Here is a 27403-nt window from a genome sequence, read left to right as displayed (position 1 = left end):
AATATGCATTGATTATGGTGTTCTTTAATCTGTTAAGCTTGCAAGGCCTAATGAGAACTTCCACCATTTTCCTGAAATTTACTCAGTGAAACATAAAGATGTAAGATTTGCCTGAAGTTTCATTGGATTCTCTAACTCTCAACAAAATTATCTAATGATCTTATATGTTTTACTTTCATTTAGGATTGCTGAATGATGAAACATTTGCCAAATGTAAAAAAGGAGTGAAGGTTATTAACTGTGCTCGAGGAGGTATTATTGATGAGGAAGCATTGCTTCGAGCACTGGAATCCGGACAGTGTGGTGGTGCTGGATTAGATGTATTTGTAGAGGTATAAGAAAGCTGTCCATTGTACTGTCTTCCATTATAAAAATGTGAATATGTAATGCTTTTTTTAATCCCTGTGTACTCTGCATTTTGTTAAGACTTACAAAATCTATTATAATTGGATGTATTGCAACATGTTGAAAAGCTTCTCAGCACTTCACTGAATTTCCTTGAAGTGACATATCATATGAATGTTTATTCAATGTAACAGCAGAGAGACTGTACTTTGCAGTTTGGCCATGAATCAATAGTTCAACAGCCAAAAAGCTGGGGCAATCTTTTTGCTTGCAGCCCACTTTTAATTCATTTTCTCATTTTGGGAGTTCTAGTTCATGCAGGATGGGCTCCCAGTGCAACTGCCAATGAAAGTACAAGTACAATGTAAGTACAATGTACAAAGTACAATGAAAGTACAACTGCTGATCACAACTAAATTTAAAGATGCATTGGATACAAGTGCCTGATGTTTAGCAACAGATATAACAACAGGGATAATTTAGGATTAGTTGCTTGGAGTGCAACTTGATCAAAATGCAGAAGTCTGGAACTTAGTAAACATGGGAGTCAGAATGGAGATAAATGATGTTTTGTGCCTCTGGAGAGCAAAATTCTGAATTGCGGGTATCTTGATGCATTGGACAAAGAGAGAGCTGTATGGACAGACTGATTCGGCAGTATCATTTGCAGCTCCTGACTTTATTGATAGCCTGGATTTAAGCACCAGTTGTGGAACTGAATGTAAAACAGAAGTTTGAATGTTGGAAATCCAAAACAAAGATGTCAGAAGCAGTCAGTCGTTTGGACAGAGGGAAATAGAATCAACATTTCTGGTCATTAACCCTTTTCTGTTACAGTAGTTGATAGGACTGTCCTTGCCTTTACCTTCCAACCCATAAGGCCTCCACATTCAATGATAGTAAACCAAAACTCTGTTACCTTGAATGGGATTCCAACACCAGAAGCCTATTCCACACCTCTTTCAGCATTCCTAGGTTATTTCCACTTGGAATTCTCTGGTTCAATTTTCCATATCCACTAATAACTCCTGTTTTCAACACACTTTCCTATGCAACTTCAAGAATTGTGTTTCTGCCTCTTCCTATTCCACTAAACAGAAATCCAAATATTTTGTCCAGTTGAAGTAACAGTTTGCTTGCACTTCCAATTTCCAATCTGGCCTCCTTTATATTGGAGAAACCAACCCACAGTTTTGATGATCAGTTTGTAGGGTACCTAAATCTGCAAGGATGGCTCTGAGAATTCCCAGGAATGAGATGAGGTGGGGTGCTGTTGTGAAAAAGAGTGTGTTAATGAAGGGGGATAAGGCAGATGGGATAGAATTGTTTTCTGCATCCAGAATTCCTATCCCAAAGGCTGTGTTGTCCACCCAAATGTGTCACTTTGAACTATTTGAGAACAACAAGTTTTCAGTTCACCATTAGTAATGGAGGAGGAAAGAGCTGATCTATTGAGATGAATATCACTTCAATTGGATTGGTACTAGTGTTCTACCTAGGACAGGATAGAAGATGAGCTTGTGTAGATGGGGTTTGGGTGGAGGGCAAATAAGCCAGATTGCACTGTTCAGATGAGGTGAAGATTGGAAATTTATTTTAAAAGGGATCAGATAAAAGCATAGATCATGAACAGAAATGTAACAAAAAGAAACAGAGCATATTACTGATGTGTTTGCATTTGATATTCTTTCAGACCTTTCAAAAGCATAACTAGTGCAGAGGCAAGTAGTAGCAAACTATGGTCAAAATTGAAGTCTTAAACTTAGTTCACAATAATCACAGGTTAGATGAATTGGAAGGACAAATTAAAGTAATTTGTTTTGATTTGACTGCTAATTCATGCATTCCTTTGCAAGATTACAAAGACAGATACTGTAACCGAACACCAGGATATTTGACATTTTGGAAAGTGAGGTAAAATGGAATCATAGAAAACTGCAGCACAGAAACAGGCCCTTTGGCCCATCTAGTCCATGCTGAATTGCCTACTCCCATCGACCTGCTCCCGGACCGTAGCCCTTCAATCCATCCCATCCATGTATATTATCCAAACCTCCTCCTAAACATTGAAATCAAAATCACATCCACCACTTGAGATGGCAGCTCATTCCTACTCTCACCACCCTCTGCATGAAGAAGTTTCCCCTTAAACATTTCAGCTTTCGCACATAAGCCATGACCTCTGGTTGTAGTTTCATCCAACCTCAGTAGAAAAATCCTGCTTGCATTTACCCTATCTATACCCGTCAATGTTATATCCCCTTATCAAATTACCCCTCAGACTTCTGTGTTCTAGGAGTGGAGACAGGTAGTTGAGTGGCAGGAGTATAAGCTGTAATACAGATGACATTAGGAGTACAGTGAGAAAGGATGTTAACTAAGGACAGCAGGAAGTGGAATCAATTTGTTTGGAGATGAGGAATTGAAAGGAAAAGAAAACGCTGAAGACTGTGTTATGAGCAACACACTAAGTGCTGGAGGAATTCAGCTGGCAGCATCTACTGTCAATGTTTCGGGCAGGACCCTTCATTAGGATTGACATTCAGATGAAGGGTCTCGGCCAGAAACGTTGATAGTTCACTCTTTTCTATAGATGCTGTCTGGCCTGCTGAGTTCCTCCAGCATTTTGTGTGTGTTGCTTGAATTTCCAGCATCTGCAGATTTTCTTGTGATGAGAGTATTCTGAAAGTTCCATAAATGTGCTTTATTGTTGAACAGAATATCAGTTGAGAAATGAATATTTTTGAAAGATCATGCAGTAATCAAGGAGGAGTTTAATCATCATACTGGCAAATTCCATCAGCTGAACAAATGTCACATACAGGGAAAAGACTGCTTTGGATTTGATTTACAGCAAGACTGATCTGGTTGCTATAGGATCCTCTAGGGAAAATCTCAAGTTCAGCAAAACTAAAATCTTGACTTTAAATGCCGTAAGAGGTGAGTTGGCAAAGGAAGTTTAGAAAATAAGAGTTGAAAGGTATGGGTAGCAAATATTTCAAAAAGAAAATTCTCAACATGCAAGCATTTATTTGTGAATTGAAGTCTGGGGGAAAGTGCTAATAAAAAGTGCTAAGTGCGAATCCAGACTGAAAGAAAAAGCTCAGAACAGTGGAAAGCTCAAAATTTAAACAATTGTTTAACCATTGTTTTCCCAGACTAAGCTTGTGAAGCTTTGAGTTCTTTGTCAACAGAGTGCATGATAGCTTTTAAATTGTAGTAATAACTTCATTCAATTTCATGGGCAAATAATAGAAGTGAAAGGTTTTGAAGTTGTTTTTTGGTGTTACATATTTTGCATTGCTTTTAGGAACCACCCAAGAATCTCTGTCTTGTGAATCATCCAAATGTAATAGCATGTCCACATCTAGGTGCAAGTACCTACGAAGCCCAGGAACGCTGTGGAAAGGATATTGCAGCTCAAATTGTGGACATGGTGAAGGGCAGCTCACTAGTTGGAGCGGTATGTAATTCTGCAGCAATTCTCTCACCTGGTTGAGATTGATCATCTAACAAAATGCTTATAAAGAACAGGTTAATACTAAACCCAAGTGACACCAATGCTAACAGTTACCAATTATTTGGAGCCACTACCAAATTGGGAAATTTATGCTAAGATTTACAATATTAAAAATGATTTGATGTGACCTTGTAAACTTCTGCATCTTCCGTAAAAAATAACAGTAAGTTTAATGTAGAGATTTTCTATAACTGTTTACTTACTGTCAGTCATGCAAGTCCTGGGAGGAAACTCAGGAATACCATCAAATTCCTATGTAGAAGATCCTTCATTGCTGTTTCTGTAACAAATTTGTTTTACCCTTCGAGGTTGTTTGCCCTGAGCTGAACCCCTGAATCTGGAGGAACAGTGGTCCATTCTTAGTCTGTCCTCTACTCTTGGACCTATTTGGCATGGATGACCCTACCAAGTGCCAAAGCATAAAGCCCTGACTCCAGCCAAAATAATTCTCTGGGTCAATGAGGCACACGAGCCTCCAAACCGCAACAAGGTTGTGGTCCTCTTGGGGGTAAATAACTATTTACTGTTTCACTGGTATGGTTGGTTGTCAGAATTTTTGTTCTCTGATAGATTAATGCCCAGGCTCTCAGATGTGCTGTGTTTCCTGAAACAAAACCCTGGATCCAGCTTGGAGAAGCACTGGGAATGGTGGCAAAAGCATTTACTGGACAAGTAAATGGTCAAACAAAAGTGCATGTTGCAACAGCAGGTGAGTGCCACAATTTGGACTAATCTTGTTCTTTATGTTTTGAATTTTTTTTTAGTGTTTCAGGGATAGAGTCTGCTAATGTCTGAGACAGATTCCTGGGGTTGGTTGCTGTTTGAAGGGATTGAATCCAGAGGAATCTAATGTGATGAGGTTACTCAGAAATCTATCCATACAAATTAGAGATTCTGAGGCTTGATTTGGTCAGATTCCAAGCATAATAAAAGGAACTTATTTATTCAGCATTTAGGCAGGGGCAAGCGCCTTGGCCGGTAGTACAGTGGCCGTCATCTGAGTAGACAGAGAGTGGTGATTTGAGGCTTTAACGAGGAGAAGCTTCAGTCGGAGAAAGTAAAAGGTTAAAGAAAGCAAAAGCTCAAGGTTAGGTGTTTTTTTTTTCCTTTCCTCCTTTATAACTGCTCAGTTAGGATGTCAAGCAGGATAATTGAATGTCCCTCTTGCAGGATGTGGGAAGGCAGTGACACCTCCAGTGTCCCTGACGACTGCAACTGGGAGAAGTGCATCCAACTGCAGCTTCTAACCAACCGTGTTAAGGAGCTGGAACTGGATGAACTCTAAATCGTTCAGCAGGCTGAAGGGGTGATAGGTAGGACATATAGAAAGGTAGCTGCACCCAAGGTGCAGGACACAAGAAGCTGGGTGACAGTCAGAAAGGGAAAATGGGTTAAGAAGCCAGTGTAGAGTACCCCTGTGGCCATCCCCCTCCACAACAGAGGTATGTGGGGGGTTGGCCTAGCAGTAGCCAGTTCTCTGGCTCTGTGACTCAGAAGGGAAGTGGGGGAGAAGAAGTATACTGTGATGATAGGGGATTCATTAAGGGACGGGACAGGAGGTTCTGTAAGAGAGAACGGGATTCCCGGGTGGAATGTTGCCATCAAGTCCTCAGCATTCTCAAGTGGATGGGTGACCACCCAGGAGATCATGACGTGGGTAGAACGAGTGACGAGGTTTTGCATAGGGGGTTCTTGAGATGCTAAGTCAAAGGGCAGGACCTCCAGGGTTGTGATCTTAGGATTACTACCTATCTCTCTTGCTTGTGAGGCTAGAATTAGGAAGATTTTACAGTTTAATACGTGGCTAAGGAGTTGATGTAAGAGGGAGGGCATAAGATTTTTGGATCATCGGGCTGTCTTCCAGGGAAGGTGAGACCTGTACAGACGGGACAGTTTGCATCTAAACTGGAGGGGAACTAATATCCTGGTGGGGAAGTTAGTACGGTGGGGTTTAAACTAGAGTTGCAGGGGCATGGGAGCCAGAGTGCCAGAACAGTTAGTAGGGAGGTTGGGGAGGCAGAGTTTAGACAAAGTTAGGAATCAGAAAGATTATCATGTGTGACTAGTATCCCGAGCTGTGTATTCTTTAATGCAAGAAGTATTGTAGGAAAGGCAGATGATAGTGTTGAAGATGAGGTAGCTAGTTAACAGACAGGCAATGTGCAGTGAGGAGAGGTTGTGGATAGGGCAAAATTGCAGTCAACAGGATGAATTGCAATGTAAAAGGCGGGACAAAATTGAAAAAAGAGTAAATGCAGGACTGAAGGTGTTATATTTGAATTCACGCAGTATACAGAATAAAGTAGATGAACTTGTAGCACAGCTACAGGTTTGCATGTATGATGTTGTAGGCTGAATCAAGACTGAAAGAAGATTATAGCTGGGAGCTTAATGTCCAAGGATACACATTGTATTGAAATGACAGGTGGGAAGACAGTGGGGGTGGCATTGCTCTGTTGGTAAAAAATGAAATCAGATCATTCGAAAGAGGTGACATGGGGTCAGAATTTGTTAGATCATTGTGGATAGAGGTAAAGAACTGCAAGGGTAAAACGACCCTGATAGGAGTTGTATACAGACCCTCAACCAGTAGTAAATTTGTGGTCTGCAAATTACAACGGGAGTTAGAAAATGCATGCTAAAAGGTCAATGTTACAATAGTCATGGAGGATTTCAATATGCAGGTAGATTGGGAAAACCAGTTTGGTGCTGGATTACAGGAGGGGATACCTACAAGATGGCTTTTTCTAGCAGCTCGTGGTTGAGTCCACTAGAATACGTGGAATTAAAATGTGTGGCCACTGGGAGGTCCTGCTTTTTCTGGCGGACCGAGCGTAGGTGTTCCACGTCCCATTCCCATTCTGATATGTCTATCCATGGCCTCCTCTATTGTCAAAATGAATCCAAACTCAGGTTGGAGGAAAAACACCTTATATACCGGCTGGGTAGCCTCCAACCTGATGGCATGAACATTGACTTCTCTAACTTATGTTAATGCCCCTCGTTCCCTTCTTACCCCATCCCTGACATATTTAGTTGTTTGCCTGTTCTCCATCGCCCTCTGGTGCTCCCCCCCCCCCCCAACTCCATTTTTTCTCCCGAGGCCTCCCGTCCCATGATCCTTTCCCTTCTCCAGCTCTGTATCACTTTCGTCAATCACCTTTCCAGCTCTTAGCTTCATCCCACCCCCTCCGGTCTACTCCTATCATTTTGTATTTCCCCCTCCCCCCTCTACTTTCAAATCTCTTACTATCTTTCCTTTCGGTTAGTCCTGACAAAGGGTCTTGGCCCGAAACGTCGACAGCGCTTCTCCCTATAGATGCTGCCTGGCCTGCTGTGTTCCACCAGCATTTATTGTATGTCAGTGATTTGAATGATGCAATTGATGGCTTTGTTGCAAAATTTGCTGTTATGAAGATGGGTGAAGAGGCAGGTTGGTTTGAGGATGTAGAGAGGCTACAGAAGGACTTAAACAGATTACAAGAAAGGGGAAAGAAATGGCAGATGGAATACAGTGTCGGAAGGTCTATGGTCATGCACTTTGGTAGAAGAAATTAAAGAATAGACTATTTTCTGAATGGAGAGAAATTGCAAAAACTGAGGCTTAAGGAGACTTGGGAGACCTTGTGCAGGATTCCCTAAAGGTTAGTTGGCAGGTTGAGTCTGTGGTGAGGAAGGCAAATGCAATGTTAGCATTCATTTCAAGAGGACTAGAATATTTTTATAGGATGTAATGTTGAGACTTAAAGCACTGGTGAAGCCTCACTTGGAGTACTATGAGCAGTTTGGGCCAGTTAGAAAGGATGTGCTGAAACTGGAGAGGGTTCAAAGGAGGTTCACAAAAATGATTCCAAGATTGAATAGCTTGTCATATGAAGAGCATTTGATGTCTCTGGGCCTGTAATCACTGGAATTCAGAAAAATGAGGCATGTCTTAATTGAAACCTATCAAATAGTGAAAGGCCTTGATAGAGTGGATGTGGAGAGGATGTTTCCTAATGTTTCCTATGGTGGGAGAGTCTTAAGACCAGAGGGTATTTCCTCAGAATATAAGAGCATCCTTTTAGAATGGAGGTGAGGAGGAATTTGTTTAACCAAATTGTGAACATGTGGAATTCTTTGCCACAGGCAGCTCTGGAGGCCAAGTCTTTACGTATATTTAAGCAGAGGTTGATAGATTCTTGATTGGTCAGGGCATGCAGAGATGAGGCAGGAGATTGGGGCTAAGAGAAAAATTGGATCAGCCATGGTGAAATGGCCTAATTTTGCTCCTGTATCTTATGGTCTTAATAACTTTTGTTAATATTTAATACAAAATACGTCATTTGATTTTAAGAATGTCTGACTTTGCTGTTCTAGATAGAGTTATAGAGTGCAACAGCAAAGAAAATAACAGGCTCTTTGGCCCAACTAGTCCATGCTGAACTACCTAGTGCCATCGACCTCCATGCCCCTCCTATCCATGTAGTTATCCAAACTTAAATGCTGCAATCGAGCCCAGATCCACCTCTTCTGCTGCCAGACCGTTCCACTCTCAGATGACCCTCTCAATGAAGAAGTTTCCACTCCGGTTCCCTTAAATATTTCACTTTTCACCCTTAACCCATGACTTCTAGTTCTAGTCTCAGCCAGCCTCAGTGGAAAAAGCTTACTTGCAGTTACCATATCTGTACACCTCATAATTTTGTATACCTCAATCAAATCTCCTCTCATTTGCTTATGCTCCAGGGTCTAAAGTCCTAACTTATTCAACCTTTCCCTATAAAGCAGATCCTCAGATCTTGGCAAAATTTTTGTAATTATTCTCTGTACTCTTTCAATCTCATTGATACCTTCCCTGTAGGTAGGTGACTAGAACAGCACATAATACTGCAAATATGGCCTCACTAAATTCTTAGACAGCTTCAACATAACATTCAAACTGTGCTCAATACTCTGATTTATGAAGGCCAATGTGCCAAAAGCTCTTTTTACGACCCTATTTACCTGTGATGCCACTTGTATAGCAATACAGCTATTCATAGATTTTAACTGCATCTGAAGTGATCAAGTAATTAGAGTGATGGTGAAAAAAGTTAATCGGGGAATTTGAAAGGGAATTGCTTACTTTTTTAAGGGGGAAATAATTTTTGAAGCAAAGACTATGTAGATTAGTGCTAGCATGGGCTTGGTGGGCTGAGTTCTGTTTCAAAACAAACTATAATTCTAATTCCAGAGAAAAGATTTCCTTTATGATATGGAACAAATTTTCAGGCAAATTATTAAAATGATCTGTAATGTGGAGCAATGTTTCTACATTTCCTACAAAGTAGATGTTGTTTAAAAATTTGAATTTACAATATTTGAATAGAGGACAAAAGAACACCTGTTGAGGCAATATACTTTATCTATTTCTATTTGACTTCCAAATCTAAATGACAGTTCCTAAATATTTAACATAAGAGGAAACTGCTTCAAAGGCATTGTCATTCAGAGCTGAAACCATTATACCATAAAAGTGAAAGAAATCTAGTCTATGTTCAAATATTATAGTTTTTGTTTTGTTTTTAAGGTATGTCTTTGAGAAATACTGAGCATTGTGTTGCTTCAGCTGTGACTCTGGGGCTGCTTAAAGGAGACTTGGAAAACCAAGTTAACCTCATCAATGCATCTTTACTTGCAAAAGAAGCAGGATTAACTGTAAGTTGTCTTGGGATTTTTTTTGTGAGATTTGTTCTACTTAACTAATTTTTTTAAAAAATTAATAGAAGAGTCTTCTATATATCAGCTACTTGTGGTGAAAGGGAAAAACGGGCTGTGGTTAGTGCATGATTTGAGAAGTTTGTAGTGAAGCAATCTTGGAGATGTGAAGAATACTGTGGTTCCTCCAAGCATTAATGAAATTTGCTAAAAACTTCTTTGGGACGGATGGAACATTGGGCAGTGTGCAATAGTGAAATCTGGGGAAGTAAATTCCTTGTATTTGAAGGTAACTCCTGCTTAGTATGGCTTCATTTCCTACTGCTTATATACAAGTATATCAATTTGCATGGAACAGAATTGCAAAGGATTGAAAGAGCATATGATAACCATCTGAATGTTGTTGGATTAGACTGTTTAATTGTTATATTCTTTGCAGCTTAATTAATTACCTGGTTGTAATTTTATAACTACTTATGTACATGTAACTGTTTAGTGGTCACAGTATGTATATACAGTTGTTCAGTATGTCTCCAAGTTATTACATTTACATGATTCTGGAAAGCTCTGGAAGCTTCTCTGGTACAGCATTATTTGAATAAGGGGTATCTGATTGGTTGACTCTTCAGATTTGAATGGGATGTTGCTTATCTATGGGTATAAAAAGAGCTGGTCATGTGGAGGCACATCTTTCTTTTTGCTATTCTCTCCCTTCTGGTACTAGCTTCTGCTACTGTTACTCTTCTTTTCCAAGTTTCTTTGTTCTATTAAATCTTAATAAAACAATTGTGAAGCAACAAGTTTTCTGCCTGGACGAAGGGTCTCGGCCCAAAACATTGACCACTCGCTTCCACGGATGCTGCCTGACCTGCTGAGTTCCTCCAGCGTGTTGTACATGTTGCTTGACCACTGCAACTGCAGTGTATTTTGTGTTAAGTTTTCTGCCTCTTTCCTGATTTCTGAAAGAACGTTGGATTAAAAATATCAGAATCTAACCACGTATAAGAGATAGCAGAGGTTTTTATTGATACCATGGTCATGAAGTTATTATATGAATATGCACCAAATCATTGCCGACACAGGATTGCTCTCTGTGTGCATGCGAACCATCTGCTTCCACCTATAACCTACCAGCTTCTTTCCCATCCCCTCTTAGTGCTATGTGCTGTCAATCTTTCCTCTTCCCTCTGAGTCTTGATGCAGAGACTTTACCTGAAAAATCAACTTGCATATTTTGCCTCCACATATGCCGATTAACCTGCTGGTACTATTTTGAATATTTAGATGATTTAGATGGAGAGATTTTTTCCAATATGTGTCTGTTTTGTCCATGCCTGCAGAAAAAAAGCTGCATTGTAATAGGCTGCAACTTTTACAAAGGAGGAGCTGGATTTCATGACATTTTACATTGTCTTCCCATGTGAGCTTTATTTATCAAAGTAAATTTACTTTTTCTGAATTACAAATCTGTTTTTTTTAGATTCCCAAGAAAAAGAAACTTGTTCATTCATAGCTGCCCACCTTTGCCATAATAAACACAGGCATACCAATGGCATTGCTAATTGATAAAGTAGTAACCATATTTGAAAAGGAACAAATAGTGGAATTGGAAAAGCTTCATAATATTGGTTAAGAGTCAGGTGAGAGGTTTCAAGAGCTAATAAGACCAGGATTAAATATTAGATTGTCAGCCTGCAAATATCTCAGCACCAACAGTTCTTACAGCACATCCAACAAGGTGCACAGATAGACAGCATCTGTAGAAGAGTCCATTACTCAAAACTACAGTCTATTCTTCTTAGTGAGATTGAGAGTTTGGGCATTTATTCCCTTTGTTTTATACATTCCTTTCCCAATTTCTCTGCAATTGGCACCAAATTGTTTTCTGTCTGTCCTGTCTTCTACCTGATTTGTTAACTAGCTTCTTTTTCCACTTGTGCTGCCTGACCTCAGTGGTTCCAGCATTTTGTCTTTTCGCTCATTAATCATTGGTCATTAAATCCTGAAAATAGCCTGATTAAAGTATAATCTAAAAGATTCTTCTTTCTTACAGGTCATTGCCAAGCATGATGATGCAGTTCTAGGTGACCCTACTAATGTATGTGCATTGGAGATCACTACTTCCAGTGCCTCCCATAAGTTCCTGGGTTCCATTCAAGTTGACCTTCCAGTGCTTCTGGAAGTTGATGGAGCAGCATTCAAGCAGGCAGTTCCTCTCAGTGGAAATTTGCTAATTTACAAAGCTGAGCCATTTCCTCAAGCTTTACAATCTGTTGCAGGTAAAAGAAGCAGCATTTCTTGCATTGCCAATTTCTTATCATCATTTGAAATCTCCATTGCTTTTCATTGATGTTCAGTGTTTATCAATCTTTGTATTACTCTGTTTTGAGAAGACTAATTATAGGAGTGAGTTTAAATAAATGATGCCTTTGCATAACAGCTTGTCATTAGTCAACTTGTACAAGCTTCATTTTGTATTAATGCTGTAATTAAATACAAAAGCTCCAAACTGCATAAGGACTTCAGAAGCAGGAGTAGATAATTCAGCCCCTGGTGCTTGTTCTGCCTATCATTAAGATCATGTCTGATCTTTTACCTCAAAAGTAATTTTCCTGCACTAACCCCATATCCCTTGATTCACTCTTAAAAAGAGCAAGTGGTCAAATAATTCTACAAGCTCCAAAGTAGTCAGAGGATAATAACACCACATGATACATTGCTGAATTCACAACATGAAACCTCTTAATTTGGTCTATGACATGAGTTAATTTGATTGCTTCAGCAATAAACTGCATGAACCTGAACAAGGATTATGCAATTCTCATTTCTCATTCATGAAGCTAGGCTGATTTACAAGTCTTGTTTTTCCCACACTTCACATTAGCCTTGAATATTTATGAAAATATGACTGTAGTTCGTAACTTTATTTAGAATGATAACTAGTGTACTAAAACATTTTTAAAGCAGTAAGGGATCAGAGAAGCAACATTCAGCTCATCTAAAGATTTGTGCAAGGTCTTGTCTAAGTTGACAGAGATATCTGTTCAAGGCTGAGTTGGCTGTAAAATTACCTTTTGATAATTGGAAATTTGAACTTCGGTCCAATTTGTAATCCAATGTAGGCATGTAATATAACACTTTGCAATGAAGTTGGCATCACAAATTTGGAGTTTGTAGAATATCTTCATTGGGTCTGTGATATGACAGTTTTCAATTCCAGCTGATTCTACAAACTCAAGGCTTAATTGTTGATTCCCTAATTGGTTTGACAACAAGAATTTCATTTAATACTGATGGTTGACAAAACCTTTTACCCATTTAACTTGCAGCAGCTCCTTAGAAAAAAACATGCATATTCTTCACACCTTTTAATAATAGGGGTTTATAAAGCAAACCTGAAAGCCTAAAGCTTCCACAAGTTTCTTTTTTTTAATTTCTGACGTTTGAAGGGCTCAACTCCACTTTTCTATGTCATGCCTCTTCAAACCAATCGCACTCTACCCTTTCTCCCACCCCAGCTCATTTCCTGCATCACGTTAGACTATATTGCAAGAGATAATCCAAGTAATGGTTCTGGCAAACAAATGGATAGACTAATATCCAGGGTAGGACCCTGGATAGGACTTATATTTGTAACTGTGCGAACTCAGTAAAGGTTATTCCAATGAGCTTGTGTTGCTGCTATCATTTCTGTGGCGGGGAATTGTTCCCAATGGAATCAAGATTAGAAATGCACACAGTATACCAGGAAGAGGAGTCAAAAAAGATTTGTACAACAGCAACAAAGCTTCCTTGCACCAGTCACCTTAAATAAAAGATGTTGCTATCTGTCCTACTGTATTTCCATAGACTTCCAGTGGTTTCTGTGCACTATCATATAATCCCTCTGAACATTAATACAACATTTGAATCTTCCTGGCCTATTCTCTCTTGTATCCATTATCTCTTTTGGTACATCTCAGAGTCTACACCTAAACAAATCAATAATGTTGCATAGAAACTTGAAGAGGTTCAAAACAGCATTCAGCAATAATAAAGACACACTCTGCACATCAGTGGTGCAGTAGTGGCAGATTTTCAGGACAACTAGATGTTATTCCTATTAATACCCAAGCATCCTTTAATTGCAGTCTGTCCCCACTTATTGAAAGGGTTCTGTTTTTCTGAACGTCCATAAGTCGACCTTATCCATAAATCAGACAATACTCAGAAATCATTTTATACAGTTACCATACTTCCATTTTGACAGGGCATCAAAAGTGCAGAAGACTGATCAGAAAAACAAGTACTAAAGAGGGAAGGGGGAGTTGGTATCTGGTTCTGCTGTTTGTAGTAATGAATGGATGTACATACTTTATTTATTTACGGAGATACAGCAAGAAGTAGGCTCTTCTGTCCCTTCAAGCTGCACCACCCTGCAATCCCCTGATTTAGCACTAGCCTAATCATGGGACAATTCACAATGACCAGTACACCTTTGGACTGTGAGTGGAAATCGGAGTGCCCAGAGGAAACCCATACGATCTTGGAGAGAACATAAAAACTCCTTACAGGCAGCAAGGAATTGAACCATCGTCACTGGCACTGTAAAGCATTGTGCTAACCACATCGTACAAAGGTACATTGACCTTTCAAATTTAATAACACAATGGGAGCTTGATCAGAGATAGAGGTGTCCATAAATTGGGCATTTATAACCCAATCAATATATATTTTTAAGATTTTACACAATTTATAGTAAATTCTCCAGTGAACTTAGTAAATTTCAAGGGTGTGTGGGAACCTAGACCTTGATGAGTTTGTGAACCAAATGTTCAATCATCAAGATGTTCACATATCACTTTATTTGAGTTAGACACAGCTGTGAGATCTTCTATGAAAACTTTACGATATGAAGGGCATTTTATAAATGCCACTATTTATATGCTTATGTTTATGTTCCCTCCTTATGCATAGCACCACATTTACCAAATAAGCGTATTTACATAATTGGCCAATGCCTGTGTGAACATTTTGATTCAGTAGCACATTTTGGTGGAGATTCTTGGATTCAGGTGGACAATCCCCACTGATGGTTTCATTGGAGTTGTAAAGATGAGCTGCATGTGGTATGATATGAAAAATTTGTAAAAAGGTGCAGTGTTTGCTCCCAGGTGAACTAAAAGGTAACAAGCTTGTTAGTTTGAGATAAAACAGCAATGTTTTTCTGGGATCTTGACCATAAATTATCTAGCAACAAATAACAGTAAAAAATTGATTATTTACTTAATTGTTTTTCATTATATTACAATAGTCAATATGCTTCTAGTTTAAAAAAAATCCATTGCATCTTCCATCAGTTCACTCCCCCAGTGTAAATGCAGGTTGTTGCTTTGAACACCACTGCAATGTCCCATATAACCTTTTCCATTTATTCACTGCTTTCAATTCCTAAATGACTCATTAATCAGAGTTGTTAATTGATCCTCTTCTTTTGCCTACTGACCTTGCATGATTTTAATTTCTGGTTTTTCTGCACTACTTATTTTAGCTTAACTACTTAATAGACATATCTATTTACTGTAATTTGGTATTTTTTTCTAAACATTTATTTATCATTGGGCTGCTGCCCTAAAGTTAACAATTTCATGACACATGCTGGTGATATTAAATCTGATCCTTTTTTAGATATATTGAAAATTAAAATAAAAATGTTGTCCAATACTTAGTTATATTGTCTTAAAATTTTTGTAAAGTTTATAAAGAATACTTTTTTCAAAATTATGCACACTAATCTCTGCACCTAATTCTTCAGTTTTTGTTTTATTTTATGCTATCTGAACCATTGTTAATCAAAACAGTGAATTTTCTTCTCTAGATATTCTCTAGATATCTTTTCTTCTCAATATTGTGCACTGGAATTTTATAAGAAATATGATCTTTGTGTTTTCTATATGTAATAGACATTGATTCAAAGCTACCCATTGACAATGAATTGTAAATTATTCTGGTTAATTTTATAATTGTGGCTTTTTCTTCAGGTGTGCTGGCTTCAGCTGGAATTCAGATTGAATCATACAATGTTACAACTGCTGTAGAAGGACACCAGTGGTGCATTATGAGAATTACTTCATTGTTAGTAGATTTGAATCTTCTTGAGCATTATGTGAAGGTATCAATGCAGCTGACAATATGAATAGCATGTTCTTCATTTAGAAAAAAAGCATCAAAATTTAGAAGTCAATTTGACCAGAGAAAGTGGTGTATGGTTTGAATTTACTGTAATAATGGTGCCTTTTTCAATAGTACTGATTAAATTGACAAAATGACTAATAAGCTAATGTAAACAGAAGCCAGTGCATGAGATTTTTTTCAGTAATACACCTCTGCCGTTAACATAAAAGCAGAAAATGCTCAAAGGTTGCAACATGTCAGGCTGTGTGTTCAAAACTCTATCCGTTACACCATCGAACAATCATTTGTTTCTTGGTAACAGGCAAATAAAGTATGATTGAGTAACTGCTCTTGAACTGAAAGTATTAATATTTCCTCTCACACCACAGAGAGGGCTGAGAAGATCCCATGGCAAGTCAACTATCTTATGACTATTCACATCATTAGATTTGTTACCTTGGCATTCCCACCTATAATAGTAATTGTGACCAACAGTCCTCATCTATGCAGAGAATACTGGTATAGGGACTTGTCAAAAGAGAAGGAACAGTTCAACAGTATCAAGCCAGAAGTTTAAGTTTCTAGAACTTTGGAACAACTTTGTTCAGGATCACAATGACTTTGAATAATTATACTGATGCTGAGCAGAAGTACAGATAACCCCCATATTATGGCCATTAGGGTTATGGAAATTCACTCTTACATAATTCACAAACCTCTACTCAAAAAACTTGAGATATGGAATAAAATTGGTTCTTGGGATTTATTTGGGGGAAGAAAAAAATGTAAATACACAAAATTATTTTCAATTTGTGTTTCTTGACACTTGCAAATGAAGTGGCTTCAAACTATAGAACATTGTGATACGGATTACTTTATCGGAACGCAACCACCCCTCCCCATTAGCATGGTTGTTACCTGTGTTCCCATTAGATAGAATATTAATAACAAAATGTTCTCCATCAAAACATCTGCACTTTTGTTTTTGTAAACCACACCACCACACTGCAGATAACATAGCTAAGGTACTGCCTGACCTGCTGAGTTCCTCTAACACTTTGTGTGTATGTGTGTGTAGCAGTTAATTGGCCAGTGCTGGTTCGCGGCCAGTCTCAAATTTAATATTGCCACAACTCACAAAGGTCAAGAGCCAGCAAGGAGTCCAACACAATGAATAACAAGACCACATTGTGACACTAGTCACTGCAATTTAGCAGAGTCAGGTTTCCATGAATTATATTTGCCAAATGAAAGATCATCAGCCTGAAATATTAACTGTTCTCTCCACAAATATAGTTAACCGACTGAGCATTTTCAGTACTTTTCTGTTTTCATTTTTGACCTTTGCAAAATTATCATTGTTTCAGCAATAATTGACATTCATCAATAAATTTATGCTGAAGTAATACTGTTTGAAATATTGTAGCTCATTACTCTGATCTCTCTGTTTTGCAAAGCAATTATTTAGTTTTTTATTTTACTTTTGTGTCATTCCTGGAGAGGGTAAATGGGTAACAATTTAGTCTTTTCTAATCTTAAAATGTTTTGATACAAATTAATTTACTTGATTTCCAGCTTTTGCCAGTCAGGTTTAAGATGTGTTTACATAATGCACAAGAGTAAATGTGTACCATGAAACTCAACTCAGTGTGGACCCTTTTAAATTTAATTTGAGTTGAGGTTCAAGCCACATTCTTGCAGTTTGAATTTTTTTTTAAATTAAGGCTGAATTCTCATTTCTGTGCTGAAAGAATGTTGTCCCTATCTTCAAGGCATAGTGCTCATGGGTGAAAATAAAATAGCCCAGACTCATGGGGTTGTGGCATGTCAGCTAATAATTATCCCTCTCAAAAACACCCAGATATATTTATTATTCATAATTTCATTCCTGTTTGTGTGAGTTCGCTCTATCTAAATTGCATGTCACATTTCATAGATTTCCATAGTAATTGCACTTCAAAGATGCCTCATCAGCTGAAAACTACTTTGCAGTAAACCAAGGTTAAGTCACATAAGCACTTCCAGTAAAATATTTTATAAAGCAAATTGAAACACCAGCTTCAATATGAATGTTAATTTGGGACTGACAGTGAGTTAAATAGCTACCTGAATTGTTGTTCAGAGTCTCCTGCAAATCATTTTCACAGAAGCAAATCTTGTAGCTAAAATACGGCCATTCAAAAATATCAGATGATAGTAATTACACCATAAGATCGTAAGATATAGGAGCAGAAGTAGGCCATTCAGCCTATCAAATCTGCTCCACCATTCAATCATGGGCTGATCCAATTCTTCCAGTCATCCTAATTCCCCTGCTTTCACCCCATGCCCTGGCTAATCAAGAACCCATCTATCTCTGCCTTAAATACATTCAATGACCCGGCCTCCACAGCCACCCGTGGTAACAAATTCCACAGATTTATCACCCTCTGACTAAAGTAATTCCTCTGCACCTCAGTTCTAAAAGGACGTCTTTCAATCCTGAAGTCATGCCCTCTCATCCTAGAATCCCCTACCGTGGGGAATATCTTTGCCATATAGCACCAGAAAGTACTTACTTGATATTATGGTCTTATTCAAAATCACTATTTTTAAACCTGCAATTGGATACTTGGGCAACACATTGCTCTTTCTTTAGGGTCACTCAGCGCACAGAGAAGGGAGATACACCGTAAACACCATGAAAACTGACATGATTGATCCCTGACCCCGTGGGCGCGCTTGGGAACTTACGGTCATAAGTTCATCTAGTTGTTGGCAATTACAATGAGTAGCTCACCTTCTCCAAATTGTGACCTCTGCTGTAACCGGTGCTGTCAGATGCTTTCATGGCATGTATTGAGCATTTGTCGAGATGGGACCAGCAATGACTGAACGCTTATTTCTTCAAGAGCAGTTAGTGACAAGAACATCTTTAGCCTCAAAATTTCCTCCCACTTTGGATGTATGTCTCTATTCCTCTTTGTTACTTGGAATTTAAGAAGAAACATCCTGGAATAAGTTTCATTGTAAAGACTACCACAATTCAAGAGAACTCCCCATGACTTTTTCAGGAAAGATCCATGAATGGATTTACCTTGTTATATTTTTGTGCCAATGCATGCTACTGTAGAACAAGCATATAAAGGTAAGATGTTTATTACTTGCCCTAGATTTAAGCTTATAGGAAATTCAAATCCTTAAATTAAATAGTGAAATAACTGGTTATAATATTGCAGATTCTGATTCACTTATTTATCACATGTACATCAAAGTATACAGTGGAATGCATTGTTTGCGTGAACATTTAGACATAGGGATACACTGGGGCAGCCTGAAAATATCACCACATATTCCAGCGTCAACATAGTATGCCTACAATGTTCAGCAGAACAATACGTGCTACAACAGAAAAACAAGGTTCTTTCCTCCCTCCCAGCCACCCACCTGCTCACACACAGATGGTCCGCCAACCCCAGAAGAGGCTTCCTCCAGCCTCCAGTGACCCTGCAGACATCAGGGATCTGACTTCCCCAGTGGACAAATAGGTCCCAGGGCTTTGGCAATCAGACCTCAACTTCCAGACTCACTGAAGTTGTCTTCAACCTTTTGGACTTCGATCCTAAGTTATGTCCCCAGAACTCCAACCCTTGAGCTCTGGTATATTCCAATTCTAAATTGGAAGGTTCATTCAGTATGTCGAAGGCTGAAAGATTTTTAGGCTAAAGTTGAATCAGGATTTATGGGAAACAGGCAGGAAAGTGAAATTAAGCCTAAAGGTTTAATAATACTTTATTATTGAATGGAAGTGTAGGCATACAAGGTTGGATCACCTGCTGATGCTCCTATTTCTTATGTAGGTATAGTCCTGTATGTAATACTTGGAGCACTAATAGGTGTAACCTTTGGCATAATACCCTAGAGAATATCAAAGTCAAGTTAAAATCAGAATCAAGTTTATTATCATTGTCTTGTATGATGTGAAATTTGTTGTTATGCAAAGACAAAAATGACTATAAATTACAAAATTAATAATGTAAAAAAAGGGAGTAATGAGATAATGTTCATGAACCGTACAAAAATCTGGTGGCAGAGATGAAGAAGCTGTTCCTAAAAATGTTGAGTGTGAGTCATCAGGCTCCCGTACCTCCTCTCTGATTGTAGTAGTGAGAAAGTGAGGATCGTTAATGATGGGCGCTGCCTTCTTGAGGTACTGCTGCTTGAGATGGCCTTGATAATGGAGAGGCTTTTACCTGTGATGGAGCTGCCTGAGTTTACAACCCTCTACAGCTTCTTAAAATCCTGTGCTTTGGAGGTTTCATACCAGGCTTTGATGCATCAACTCAAAATGCTCTCCACAGTAGATCTATAGAAATTTGCAAGAATCTTGAGGTGATAAACCAAATCTCAAGCTCCTAATAGAGTTGCTGGCATGCTGTCTTCATGATTGTTCGGCCCAGGACAGATCTAATGAGATGCTGACACCCAAACACTTAAAGTTGACCCTTTTCCATCGATTAACACCAGTCATTGTTCGAATTTCATTGTGGTCTGCAGGATTCCTTTAAAAAGGCACCCACACAGTAATACTTGCCCCCTGATAACTAAGTATAATGTCACGTGGAACCCAGAGGAGCAACAAAAACAATCATGGCACTCGAAGGAAGCAGTCAGTGAATACTGTACACAAAAAATCCTTATTTCTATAGGTGTTTGGATATTAGAAGTTGAAGGAGTATCTTTAAAACTGGCCATTGTGTTTTTTTAACATTTATTTGTTAATGGATCTGGGAGCTGCTGTCTTGCAGGCATATGTTGTTCAACTCCAAATGCCCTGAATTAAGAAACTCGCTAAACCATTTTAAAGATCTGTGGAGCTAGAGTTACAGTTGACCAAAGCTGTTAATATTTAAAGATTTTCTTTTCATTTATAAACTGGATGGGATTTGGTAACAGCCAGGCAATGTAATTGTCACCAATATTGATGCAAGCTATTTGTTGCAGATTTTATTTTATTATCTTAAATTTTCCACCTACCATGGTCTTTTAAGTTTACATCATGTTCTAGAGCAATAGTTCAGGTTTGTGATTATTAGACCTGTAACTTGCGGGAAATATATTTGATATTTTCCAAAAATCCCACACAGTATTATGATATGAGTGCATAGTAATACTGCATAAGGTATGAATATTAAACAGAGTACCAAATACATTTATGCTTTTTGAAATAATACCATCTGACTCCTACGTCAATTTTCAGAGAAACAGGATTTGTTTTTGCCAATTATCTGTTAGACTGTGCTTCTCATAACACAGTACTGCCTCATCACTGACTACTTTGCACACCTGATTTTTAATTGCTAATCGCTCTTCTGGGACCTAACCCACTAACATTTGTACCAAAGGCAAGAGTTACACCTGCTTAAGCCATTCAATAGCTACTCATCCATTACATTTCTGATTTCAAAGTGTATTCATCTTATCCAAATTAATTTCATTTTCCTAACTCTCATCTGTTTTCTGTAAATAAAGATTTTTCTATCAATAGTGGCACTGACATCAAAGCAATCTGCTCATAAATATTTTGCATTCTCCGTCACTGGAACTTTGCGTTTCTAAATGTTAATTTTTTAACAAATGGCTCTCTGCCATTTACAGTAATGTCATGAAACAGTTTGAATAGAGATTTAACAACTACGTTTTTTAAAAACGCTTTACAGAAAGTGAAAGATCTGTTCATGCATATGCCATAAATATGAAATTTAATATAGAAAACAAATTTGGAAGTATAATGCTGAAATTACTATTGACTCCACATAAAAATATTTTTCTGAGACAGGTAGTACGTTGTTCAGCAATAATTATGACTTAATCTATTCAAAAATCTCAGCATACCTCATTCAGCAAGGCTTGTGTTTCTCAAAGATGTTTACAATGAAGTACTTGCTGGAGAGTAGTTAATAATGAAAGTCAGATCAAGTCAACGATTTTAACATTTGCCTCTAGGTTAATTTTAACAGCACAATTTTTGAAGGAGCAGAAAAGCACAGTGGCTTCCAGACTTCTGCTTTAGACAGTGCTGTCAATTTTGCTCATTTATGACGACTATTGTTGACAGTTTGCCATAATTAAAATTGTGCATTTGATCCAATTTTACTTATAGCCTAATAGAATGTAACAATATCCTATTGCTGCAATTATATTGAAACTTTTAACAAAGGCTCCCTCCATTCATTTAAATTGTTAGAGGATGTGGCATTGTGACATCAGCTGTAGTTTCAGGTTGTTCTACAGATTTGCATAACTGTCCATCTTTTGTTATTGCATCTCACATATCTTATGATGCTTAACAGCAAAATGAGAGTTCTAAAAGGTTTCCACTGTAAAGCCAAATTAACTGCACCAGTTTTTCAGGTGAAGTACTTGTTAATCTAATTCAGTCTTGCTGTTCAGTAATTTAATCTATGCTACTACCATCTTGATTAAATTAGAAAGCGAAGTACATGAATGCTTTATTCACAATAGCTAATTAATTGTGAAATTGATAGTTAATGTACAGCTTTCATGTATATGTTAAATGAAAAGAAATATGGCTACCTCATGTTTATTTTCAATATTCAACGTTGAAATAATTTGTAATTTGGCTTCATATTTTGGCTAAAGATGGATCTAACACAACATATTTCTGTCATCTCCAAGACAGAATATTCTCCCATCTCATCATAATTAAAGAGACACGAGGCTGCAGATGCTGGGATCTTGAGGGGAAAAAGTCAATTCACTGGAGAAACTCTGAAGGTCTGGTAATATTTGTGGAGGCAAGTAGATAGTTGCTGTTTTGGACAGAGACCCTACATCAGAACTGAGAATATAAAGGGAAGATAGCCCATTTAAAATACTGAGGTGGAAGAGGGACTGAAGCAAATGAGACAAATGATGGGTGAATCCATTTGAGGTGGGTTTGATGGGCAGATGAAACCAGGTGAGGGAAGGCGGGCTGGAGATAGTGACAGAGGCTGGAAGGTGAGTGGAAATGATATGAAGAGAGGAGTTGAAATGGCTTGTAAACAAGAGCTGAAGGTGGCCACTGTGGATGGAGCACAGGTATTCAGCAATGTTGTCACTCATTCTGTGCTTGGACTTGATGCTGTAGTTACCAAACCCTATATCCGGGCCTTTGTTTTCTTCAGACTTGACCGTTCTAACACATTGCTAATCGACTTAGCTTCTACTCTCTTTTACCACAGTATCAATCAAAATTCTGCTTCTCACATCCTAACCCTTACCAAGTCTTGATCATTCACCTTTCTGTTTTTTCCAACTTATTTTGGCTTCTGGTTAAATCTGACAAATTTTAACACTGTCCCTATCAAATCTTCTCAAGGCCTTGCCCCTCTTTATGTTTGTAATCTGCCATTCTGGTTTCTTCTTCATACCTGGTTGAAGAACTGCACCACTTAAGATGCATCAGTGATTTGGTTGCTGGAGTTGCAAAGAAAATGGTGAAATACACTAAAATCTAAGTCTTGCCTTAAGTTAGCAGAAAATAACTGACCAATGCTTAAATCTGTTTCCAATTGGATAAAGATCTGTTTTTAAAAAAATTAAATTTGCTTTATGTCATTTTTGTACTATATTAAGAAATTCTAATTTGAAATCTTCCCATTGTGATATAGGTCATTAGTAGGTGCATGGGCAGATGTGAAGTTGTGTTCCCCAATGACCAGACTGTAGTGTGTAATTGTGGGCAGTGTTGAGTACAAGAGCCAGGACATCTTGTTGCAGCAGTACAGAGCCTTGGTAAATCCTCCCATCTGGAGGTTAGTGTACAGTATTAGTCCCCTTATTTGCTAAAGGATGTTCTTCTCTTAAGCTTACTGGACTGATTCCTGGGTTGGCAGGACTTAACACATAGGGAGAAATTGGGAACGTGCTCATTTGAGTTCAAAGGATTGAGAGGAGATCTCAGAGAAACCTATAAAAATTCTAACAGGACTAAACACAGGGATAATGTTCCCAATGTCTGGAAAGTCTGGAAGTAAGATTCTCCATTTGAAGTTTGTCATTCTCCAACACGGGTCCGAATGCTTCTATTACAGGTTTTTATATCGAAGTTGGAGTATGGTATTAAAAATATAAATTACATTGCACGTTCAAACAGCTTGACAGAATACTTGGATATATTTATTTCATATCATGTTCTTCCTATCTACCCCCAAAGCTACACGCTAAATCTTTAATTCTATAATGGTGACTCGTATGGCAGAGATCGAGACAGTGATTTTTTTTCGGGCGGCCTTTAAACCAGAAGATGAATTTCACTTGAAGACAGCGACCTCTGTTCATTCCGTTTCCACTGCAGTTTGTTGAATACAAGTTTAAATAGTCACCTCAAAGAACTTTATTCTGATACTCCTAGAGTTATGATCATTAAGACAAATTTATTTTGGTGTCAATAAACGTGAACGGTGAATTTGTTAAAGAATAACAATCGATTGTTGTGGTTTAAACTATGGAACTCGACATAATCACGAGGGAATAAAGGTTTAGAAAATCATTCCGCCAGTTAACTCCACAATATCGCTTGTGAAAACAACCTCAGATTCTGAGATACGTTAATAAATGGCATTTCGCACCGCATTTTGATGTGCATTACATCATTACAAACCGTTAAATTTCTTTCCAGTGCACAGCCCAACTTCCCCAGTTCAAAATGCAGCTCTGCCCTCGAGATGTTATGAATAGTCTGAGCTTGAAATACACTAGTGAATGGCGTCAGTAAACTATGACAGCTGATCGGTTCAACTCTACACCAGTCCAAAATAGGACAGCAGCCCTCGAGTTGTCTGGATTAAGTAGATCCCTTGTACCTTCCTGGGCCTTCACTCGGTCATGTAAGTCACTACTGAAAACACTTTATTGACCTTTTTAAATCTCCCCATTGCTGGTGAAAATAATCAACCTGTGAAAACAAGGTATGCTTGCTGTTTCTAAGTAAAATCGATCCACGATTAACTCTAGATAGTGTATTTTACCTGCTCTGTGGCTCGTTCTAAACGGCGGATCCTGATTCCTCACCCAACAGCAGCTATATTAAACTCTGGACTGAAATTATTATTTTTCGAAGACATCAATATTACGTTATTACATGCTACCAATATGCAAAGAATAATCGAATCTGTAAGCATGATATGGTTGGAACCAGAAACGGCGGTGTAATTGGATATAATGTCATCTGTTCAGCAATAGACAGATAATTATGCAAAGAATATCAGGTATATTTAGTGGTTACAGGCACAAAAGAAGGTAGGTAGTTAAGTTATTTTTATATTAACCTTGACCAGAGGCTTCGTATTTGAACTGCCTTGTTAACGAATATATCTAAAGCTAAAATATAATGAAACTCGTCATTATAACTTATTTGCCAGTTAAGATTTGGGCCTTTCGAGGGAAAGGAAGCAATGCTCCTGAGTGCAACAGCCTAAATATACATCCAGGCTAATGAAGTTTGCTGGAATTCAGATTTGCATTTTCTCCATATCCTATATGTCTGACTCCTTCTCAAGCAAGTGGACGCCTCTGGCAAGACCAGTTTCCATCACAAATATTAGTTATCCTTTACTGGTGAGCTGCCTCTTTAATAATTGGAGCACTGTTCTTGTGGCTTTGAGTATTCTCATGGCTGTGTTATGAAGCTTCTCGCTGCTGCCTGTAAGGAGTTTGTACATTCTCCATGTGACCACATGGTTTTCCTCCCACAGTCCCAACCAGCCCAAGGCTCTACTTTGTACAGTATCTCAATCAATCAATCAATAAATAGAAAAGATTCTGACTCTGCCATGATAAAAGGAGGATTATATATTTCACGTCAGAATAATTACGACTTTTATCGTTCAGATAGTTTTATTTTCATGCAAGGACTATATGAGTTGAAAGTCCTCTAAAGGCATGGTGTGACAGTGGTGAGAGGTGTAAAGGACACCTGATGGTGACATTAGAGAATCTGGAGGGGGAAAAAAACCCTGGAGTGTCTCAGGGTGTCAAGCAGCATCTGTGAAGGCAAAGGGATGGTAAATGCTTCAGGCTGAAATTCTGTATCTGTGCTCATGCATGGTGTCAACCTCAAATATCAAGTACAGTATCCCTTTCCCACCACAGATGCTACGAGATGTGCTGAGTTCCTCCAGCCATTTGTTTTTTTTTTGTTCTGGATGGTAATGAGCTTTTTCAGTGTAGTTGAAGGTCCCGTTGAGTATGCTCCAATGGTAGATGGTAAAAAGACTTAGGAGGGTCTAGGTATGACTTACCACAGAATGCCTGACTTCTAACCAATTTTATGGTAGGGCCCCAGAATATTGATGGTGAGGGACCTAGTAATAGTCCAGTAATAGTAAGAGAGTAGGCAATATCAGGAAAGATGCATGTTAAAGTCACTGACTGAAATTTAATAACTTATTGAGACCTATTAAATGGATAAAATCAGTTCATGTCTTACAAGTTCAGGGCAAGCATTTACAATATAGCCCAGGAATTAGATTTTGCCAGATACGCTGGTTGGCAAATACATGATTCCCTCCCATGTCCTGTATAGATACAATGTAATCTGGCCTGATATTTACTTTGTAGATGGAAAGATAGAATTTCAGTAGTCAAATTATTATCTTTTGTGGATGATACCAAAACTGGTGGTATAGTGGATAGTGAAGAATGCTGTCTAAGTCTACAATAGGATCTAAACTGGGAAATGCTTAACAGTTGGAATTTAACTTGAACAAGTATGAAGGGATGCATTTTGGAAAGATAAATCAGGGCAGGACATACTGTCTACAGTGAATTTCAAGGCTCTGGAAGTGATATGGAATAGAGAGACTAGGGGCACAAATATATATATATATACTTCCCGAACACATGTTGACAAGGTATATGCCATTGGCAGGAGCACTGAGCGCAATGTCACAGATGTACAAGGCGTGCAGAGACTGTACTTGGGAATATTGGTGCAGTTCTGGTTGCCAAAATATATCAAAACTTTGATTAAGCTAGAGAGGGTGCAGGAAAGATTAACAAGGATGTTGGTGAGAGTAGAGGGCTTGAATTATAAGGAGAAACTGGATAGGCCAGAACTGCTTTCCCTGGAGTGAAGAAGGCTGAGGGGTGGCATTACAGAGGGTGTAAAATCATGAGTGGCATGGATAAAAAGATTTTCACAGTCTTTTTCTCAAAGTAAGCAGCTTCCACCTTCTCCTTTTGTTATTCATCTCCCCCCCGCCCCCACTACCTCCATTGAGAATGGCTTATTCTTTATGTTTGCTACTTTATTTTCTGTTGCAGACTGTGCCTTTTAGAATTACGTCGCAGTTGCACCACTGGACATGTTTTTGTAATGGACATTGAATCCTCCACCCAGAGAACAATCTATGCTTGCGCTACCTTTTTGATTCTTCCAGCTGATATTCAACTGGAAGCCACTGTCAGAAGACACTGTCTTCCATCGACAAGTCTGGGTGTGACCACAAAAGACAGCAGCAGGCATCTGGTTTCCTGTTCCTGAATTCAGTGCTACAAGTTCAAAGATTTCAGTGAATCAGGAAAGATTCACCTACACTTTGATGTGATAGGACTCTTAACTCAGTGTTCTCTTTGCTGAAATCCAGCTCATCACTTCTCACAATTAATATTCTCTCTTGCTATGTGTACTTCCAGACTTATCCAATGCATATACATCAC

At 38.4% G+C, this 27403-nt stretch overlaps 1 protein-coding gene across 2 annotated transcripts in view; it reads left to right on the top strand.

Annotated features, from left to right (window-relative positions):
- Nucleotides 1-17085, top strand: part of phgdh (phosphoglycerate dehydrogenase) — a 52404-nt gene extending 35319 nt beyond the window's left edge. For both annotated transcript variants that reach the window (XM_059966629.1, XM_059966627.1), the window contains exons 7-12: nucleotides 184-332; nucleotides 3656-3808; nucleotides 4436-4574; nucleotides 9417-9544; nucleotides 11598-11823; nucleotides 15565-17085. In XM_059966629.1, the coding sequence (XP_059822612.1) occupies nucleotides 184-332; nucleotides 3656-3808; nucleotides 4436-4574; nucleotides 9417-9544; nucleotides 11598-11823; nucleotides 15565-15719 (950 nt within the window). In that variant the 3' untranslated portion in view covers nucleotides 15720-17085. The remainder of the gene's footprint in view (nucleotides 1-183; nucleotides 333-3655; nucleotides 3809-4435; nucleotides 4575-9416; nucleotides 9545-11597; nucleotides 11824-15564) is intronic.
- The last annotated feature ends 10318 nt before the right edge of the window (nucleotides 17086-27403 follow it).

The sequence above is a fragment of the Hypanus sabinus genome, chromosome 4 (assembly GCF_030144855.1).
Source record: "Hypanus sabinus isolate sHypSab1 chromosome 4, sHypSab1.hap1, whole genome shotgun sequence".
NCBI classification, from domain to species: domain Eukaryota; kingdom Metazoa; phylum Chordata; class Chondrichthyes; order Myliobatiformes; family Dasyatidae; genus Hypanus; species Hypanus sabinus.
This window is presented reverse-complemented; position numbering and strand designations above follow the sequence as displayed.